Source organism: Cynoglossus semilaevis, chromosome 4 (assembly GCF_000523025.1).
Source record: "Cynoglossus semilaevis isolate Cse_v1.0 chromosome 4, Cse_v1.0, whole genome shotgun sequence".
Classification (NCBI taxonomy): Eukaryota; Metazoa; Chordata; class Actinopteri; order Pleuronectiformes; family Cynoglossidae; genus Cynoglossus; species Cynoglossus semilaevis.
In genome coordinates, this window is record NC_024310.1 from 752,415 (window position 1) to 759,590 (window position 7,176).

At 45.7% G+C, this 7,176-nt stretch overlaps 1 protein-coding gene across 1 annotated transcript in view; it reads right to left on the reverse strand.

The window, feature by feature from the left end:
• Positions 1-3,635: 3,635 nt before the first annotated feature.
• Positions 3,636-7,176, reverse strand: part of vmn2r1 (vomeronasal 2, receptor 1) — a 6,965-nt gene continuing 3,424 nt past the window's right edge. Inside the window, exons 8-14 of the mRNA XM_025054817.1 lie at positions 6,925-7,152; positions 6,700-6,823; positions 6,455-6,615; positions 5,738-5,933; positions 5,409-5,647; positions 4,674-4,873; positions 3,636-4,293 (exon numbers count right to left, since the gene is read on the reverse strand). Coding sequence (XP_024910585.1) covers positions 3,990-4,293; positions 4,674-4,873; positions 5,409-5,647; positions 5,738-5,933; positions 6,455-6,615; positions 6,700-6,823; positions 6,925-7,152 — 1,452 coding nt within the window. The 3' untranslated portion in view covers positions 3,636-3,989. The remainder of the gene's footprint in view (positions 4,294-4,673; positions 4,874-5,408; positions 5,648-5,737; positions 5,934-6,454; positions 6,616-6,699; positions 6,824-6,924; positions 7,153-7,176) is intronic.

Here is a 7,176-nt window from a genome sequence, read left to right on the forward strand (position 1 = left end):
TGTGTGTGTGTTCAGTGTTCACTGCAGTGACACACACACACACACATACACACACACCCTCATTTACAGACGGGTGGTGTTAATGAGGTGAGGAGAGTGGTGGATGTCACTGATTCCTCTGTGTTTCACTACATTTACACAACAGCAGAGCAGTACCACAGTAGAAGTACAGAAGAAAGTACTACTACTACTACTACTACTACTACTACTACTACTACTACTACTACTACTACTACTACTACTACTACTACTACTACTACTACTACTACTACTACTACTACTACTACTACTAATAATAATAATAATAATAATAATAATAATAATAATCATCATCATCATATTGATATTTTACAACATTTTCAAGGTGGAGTCAGAGACAGTGACTTGTTTGAGCCTGGACCAATCACAGTCAGTGAAAACACCACGTCATTCTCTGTGTTTTTCTTTTGTGTCTGTGATGTTTCCACTGGGGTGCAGTACACCACACTGCCACTGCTGGACACCTGGCAGCACTGCATCACCAAATAAACATGTCTGTCCCACAGTCTGTGTTTTTAACCAGCGGCCGACGACACTACTAACTAACTCACTCACTAACTAACTAACTAACTAACTAACTAACTAACTCAGCACACTGTTCCACAGTCAACTAACTATCACAGTGACCCCTGCAGGAGTGGGTGTGTGATGAACTACTTCCCGCTCCTTCTCGTCAACATGTTCGTCAGTAGTTAATGGTTTAACGAGGCTCCAGGTCGCTGGTTAACACCAGGTTAACACCAGGTTAACACCAGGTTACCACCAGGTTAACACTCACTGACCTGTAGGGCATCCCCGTCTTGGTCGCCACCGTCTCCTCCTTCCCGAGGCCGAACATCTTCAGGTACCAGGTGGTCTCCATCTCCCTGATCAGCGTGGCCTTCTGCCTGTTGTGCGCCGCCTGCTTGGCGACGGAGGAACTGCGCCTGGTATCCTGGGAGTTGCGGTGGGCCTTTGCCCCGCTCAGGGAGGCAACTGAGTGTTTACGGTGAAAAGGGGGGTGCGCCCCCCCGACTCCACCGCTCCGACTAGCGGCTAACATTGTCCCAGATTATACAGATTATACAGATTATACAGCCCTGCACTTGAGGAGGGACGAGACTCAGGTCTTCACTTCAAAAACAGTCCAGATCACCGATGGTCCAGATCACCGATGGTCCAGTCCCCTCCGTGTGTGTGTGTGTGTGTGTGTGTTTCCTTGTGTGTGTGTGTGTGTGTTCTGACTGCTCCCTGGTCTTTTATAGTCTCATCCAGTCTGAAACAAGATCCTCGTTTCCCGTCTCATCACTGGCCTTAAGGGAGGGAGAAAACATGCCAGGGTGTCCACAATGTGTGCACGTACACATGCACGTGCGCACACACACTTACACACACACTGACTTTTATCATAGAGTCGTTCATATTTTCTATTTCAGTCACAGACACAACGTCAACACAGCAATATAGAAATACCATCGATACCATGTCATTTTTTCTGACTGCTCCAAAAAAAGTTATAAAAGTTAATCGTTGAATTGATACCTTTTTTTTTCAAGGCAGAGCTGGAGAAACATTTTCTGATCACGGCTGTAAATTATTACTATTATTTATTTTATTTCTTATTTATAGTGCTGACCCCTCCAGCAGGTGGCACCCTAGGCACCTTCCTTTGCCAAGAGCCGGCTCTGGCTGCAAATGTTTCTTTATGTTCAGACTCTATATTTACCCCACCCTCAGACCACTCCGTGGTCTCCGTGTCTTAACGCCGCGCGTCTTGACGTCAGGGTCCATGCTGTTGTGAGAGAGACGCAGATTTACACCTTTCCAAACCGTACCGGGGTTTGAACACCAGCCCTGGTGAGGAGCGGACGGTGAAACGTGTGAGGACAGATTTAGAGACGGACGTTCGTTCTCTGCCAAGGTTCACACATACTGGACATAAAACAGTTTCACACCTGTTTTAAGGTCAACGTTAATAAAACAAACAAACAAGTGTGACCTAGAGAAGAGCGAGAGAAGAAGAAAAATTTAAATAAATATTGGTTATATATATAATAAATATGAGTCTCTTATTTGTCAATATGAGGAAAATCACAGTGTGAGTCCAAGCTGCCACAGGAGGCGCCATTGACCAGGTACTTCCTCTGGGGATCGAACCCAGGACCTTGTGCATGTAAGGCAGATTTGTGAGTCAGGCACTATATCTGTTACACTACAGAACCAAAGAAGGGGGGGGAGAGTGGGGGTTGTCATGACGCCATGATGTGTCACGTGACCCTGATGTTTAAACTCCGTCCATAACTGACGTCTCTGTCCATTAAATTAGCTCCAGTGAAGCCGAGTCGAAGGACGGTCGTCCAGCAGGAGATCGGTGTCCGCTGAGGTCAAGTGAATAAATCAGTGATGGAGCGTCGCTACTTAATTATTCACAGCAGAAATAAGAGCTGGAGATCGCTCTGCTCCGAGTCCGAACCGACGAAGGACAAATACATGTACCCTACTTCACTAAAGTATTCAGTAGTACTTATGAGTACCAGTACACGGGGTTAATGCAAAGTCTAAGGACACGTGCACACAGTGAGCCGTGCTATGATGTCTGATTCACATCAGGTGTTCCCGAGCGGCCACTAGAGGGTGCGCGAGATTAAGAAAAATTAAATCAAAATTAAGGTCAGTACTGATTTAACGGTTCACAGACGCTGCTGCAGATGAAGGAGAGAGGTACAGCAGGATGATGTCACTGTTGACCTCGGTGACCTCGGTGACCTCTGATCTCACCGGTTTGTTGTCACTGAGACACGGTCGCTCTGTGAGAAGGTTAATCTGACAAAATGAGACTAATCTGACGTGTGCTCCGCGTCACTGTCATCAAGAGGGAAACTCTAGTACGGAGCAGGTCTGTCCTGCAGATTCTCTGTCCTGAAACACCACTGAGGAGCAAACTGATACACACACACACACACACACAAATCCTGCAAAGTGTCCCCACAACAGGAGTTTAAAAAAAACAAATTCCTGAACTTTCTTTCACTGATAAAAATAAACCACAGATATTTTTTTTAAAAATGTCCTGAACTTTTTTTCACTGATAAAAATAAACCACAGATACAATTCAAACTGCTCAGCACAACAACATATATTTCTACTTTGGATATGACTGAACCAAAGGGTGTTTGATCAAGATTGATCTATTGAACTAGCAGTACAAGTACACAGCCACTAGGGGGCAGGTTATGCGCCATTTTAAGACTAGACAAACAGGAAAAGGTTTTGAGCAACAACATTTAAAACAAAGACGAAGAAAACTCCCTGCAGATCCACGGTGGGACTGAGCGGAAGGATCTTTAAATCCGTTCTTTTTTACTTAATAAAAGTTCCGACCGAGGCGACATTTTGTTTCTACGTTTAATTTAAACTGTAAACAGAAGATTCGATACTTTAACGAGGAGACCAAGCGTGGTTTGTTGTCACTAAATATATATTTTTATTGCACTACTTTCTGTCTCATGTCAACAGTTTACAGTTAATGTCTGTATAAAATTGTTTTAACCCGAAACGTCATCGATGACGATTTAACTTTGACTAAAAACTTCACAAACGGTACATTTTTAATCACATTTGAATCATATTTTGAATCACGTAAATTCTAGAACATCACACCAGGTTAATCAGCGGGGAATTCATTTAATTGTGCTTTGACTGCTGTGTTTTTATATTTAATTAAAATTTAAAATACATTTTTAATTAAATACATTTGTATTTGTTTATGTTTTATTTGTTTTATGTAATATCTGAGGTAGCACTTTCCTTTCCTCTGGATGATCAATTATTAAATAATCATTACATGTATATAATGTGAGTTAATCACATTTTTAAGTAAAGTACAAATGGTAAATAAAAACGCGCTTCTATATTTTGGGGGAGGGTTGGGGGGTAAAGGTGTTCTGGTCCAGTTTTTTCTCCGTTTCTTTCTAATCGATTGCTGTGGTCACTGTCGTAGCGACCGTGGACAGTGAGGCCGAGGTTCCGGTGGAGGAGCCGTCCCGCGGTTTCGGTCTCGGTTTCATCGTCTCCTCTGTGTTGCGTTCAGCTTTCACCAGGATGACGTAGCACTTGGGCAGAAAGATGCAGATCAGCATGCCCAAGCTGGAGGCCAAGATGGCGAATATCTGAACGGCCACCATGAACTTCCCGACCGTGCTGAGGTAGGCCGGGACGAAGGCTATCCACACGATGAAGAAGACGAGGAGGCTGAAGGTCAGAGACTTCCCTTCTCTGAAACACACACACACCGGACCAACATGAACTACGTTCACCGTAAACTTTCAGATGAGCATCACAAACTCCGCCCCCTCTGTGTCCCTCCAGGGCTTCCGTACACAGCCAAAAATCAAAGTACTGTAAGTACAGTAACTAGACAACAATAAATGTTGTTCAAATAACCAGACTGACGTCATCCACCTGCGTTGACGACGTCAATGTATATATTTATTATATTCAGTTCCTCATGATCCACCAGAACTCCCTTTGCGATTCACTACTAGATCGCGATATACTTATCGGGCCGACCTGTCGTAAATAAATGTGGTTTATCGTCCATCGTCGTCATTGGCTGGTGGCTGCACCGATGGTCTACACCTGTAACTGTCTCCTACCTGGCGTTGTCCTCCAGCTTTCTGGCTAAGAAGGACAGAACGAAGGCCACGAAGGCCAGCAGGACGTCGTAGCCGAAGACGATGCACATGAGGACGTCGGAGCCTCTGGCGCACTGCAGGTAGATGTAGTCCACCTGGGTCTTGGTGTTTTTGAACGGGTGAGGAGGGAAGACGATGAGCCACACTGTGCACAGGATGGCCTGCAGTCAACAACAACAACGACAACATCAACGTCAACAACATCAACAACAACAACGTCAACAACAACAACATCATCAACATCATCAACAACTTCATCAACAACAACAACAACAACAACAACATCATCATCAACATCAACAACAACATCATTATCAACAACAACAACGACAACATCATCATCAACATCAACAACAACATCATTATCAACAACAACAACAACAACATCATCATCAACAACATCAACAACGACATCAACAACAACATCAACAACAACATCAACAACAACATCATCAACAACAACATCAACGTCAACAACATCAACAACATCAACAACAACATCAACAACAACATCAACAACAACAACATCAACAACAACAACAACATCATCATCATCAACAACAACGTCAACAACATCAACAACAACGTCAACAACAACAACATCAAAAACAACAACATCAACAACAACAACAGCTCAGTGACATCATCACGTCTCTGTCACCGCGTGGTCACAGGTTCTATTCCGCGTGGAGGTACCTGTATTAACGTTGCACCGGCGACCATCACCCTCTGGTGGACAGCGGTGAGAACATCAACCTCTGGTTCCTCCAGGACATTCGTATCGTTGTTGGTAACCGTGCTGGTGACGATGACGTCAGGACCGTCGCCGCTTGCTGCAGCTACAGCGGCCTCTTTGGCGGCTTTAGCCGCAGCTTTAGCTCGAGCCCGGAGCCTCTTCTGGAACCGGGCCCTGAGCATCAACACCGACGCTTTAGCTGAAGTGACAGAAGAGATTTACAGGGTTACTGTGGTGTCCACCCTGGTGCCGGGGGGGGGGGAGGTTCTCTGAGGGTGGGACCACCCACCCATGATGGAGGACAGGGCGATGGCGAAGCCCAGAGCCAGGCCCACTTGGCTGGTCATGCAGTTCCACTCCTGAGGCTCACCGAGGAAGACGATAGAAGAGAGGAAGGTCACGACCAGCGAGAAGATGAGCGAGAAGCTCAGCAGAGCGTCATTGGCCTTCACCATCGGAGTGTTGATGTGGAGGAAAAACACCACCTGGAAAAAACGTCAAACATCACAGACACAAATGTTGAAGTAGGTCAAATACACGATACTGCGACTCCTTCGTTAGTATTCATTTACTGTATGTAGTACATTGTAAATACTGGAATATCATACTGTATTGACTTACAGCTGTGTTATATTGAGGGATGCCGACTGATATTATCGGCTCGATATTAGCATGTTATGTAACATCTGTAAGATCTGACAACGAAAACCCGATAACGCAATGTCTGGGTTTTACCAAATGATGTGTGTCCTAAAAATAGTTTGGGGATAAACAGCTGTATATTAAAGCAAAGGCCACTAGATGGCAGCATTGCAGCTCACTCATACTCATACATAGGTTTGTACAGATAAATAAATAAATATTCCTGGGCCTACATCGGTACGTGTTTGGACGATATCGGCAAAAAGTGAATATGGTTCATCCCTAGTTATTTTGATTGTTATTAAATATTCTGTGATGTCATCAAGCAGAGCTTCAACTTCCTGTGTTTCTGTGTTTCTGTTACCCCGACTGTGATGGTGACTAACGCTCCAGCTGCACTGAGGGCAATCAGTGTGATTCCCAGCGCCTCTGCGTACGACAGGAATTCGATGATTTTGGGAATGCAGGTGTCGTGAGCTTCGTTGGACCAATCATCTTCTCCGCACAGGACGCACTCACGAGCATCTGTCAGAGAGTACAGGGAGTGAGTACTCGTGTGTACTAATGCAGTATAAATAGCAGTACGGGGGGAGGGGGGAGGGGTCTAACTGGTGGAGTTGCTGATCTCTCCGTCAGCGCAGGGAATGCAGTCGAAGCAGCAGACCGGCTCCCCCTGTCGGATCCCTTTCCTGGTGCCGGGCTGACAGTTCTCGCTGCACACCGACCGGGGGGGCTGCAACACAGGCAACAGATGTACTACCGACACACACCACCGTCTGTTGGAGCAGCGCAGTACAGACGTGTCTGTCCTGATCAGATTAATAATCCTCTGACCTCCAGAACCTCGTTGTTCCAGATGATGGAGCCGTTGGCTATGGTCATCCTGTCCTGTGGAGCCGCGGAGCCGTTGTATTGACCCACGGTGACGAAGGACACTTCACCACCACTGTTGACCTGCCAGTTGATGATGTCATAGTAGCCCTGGGCTTCCCCGTCGTCGAAGTAGATCTCTTCATTTGTGTGTGGCACCGTGAACCGTGCGTGCTTCATGTAGTACATCAGCTGAGGGGGCGGGGGGAGGAGGGG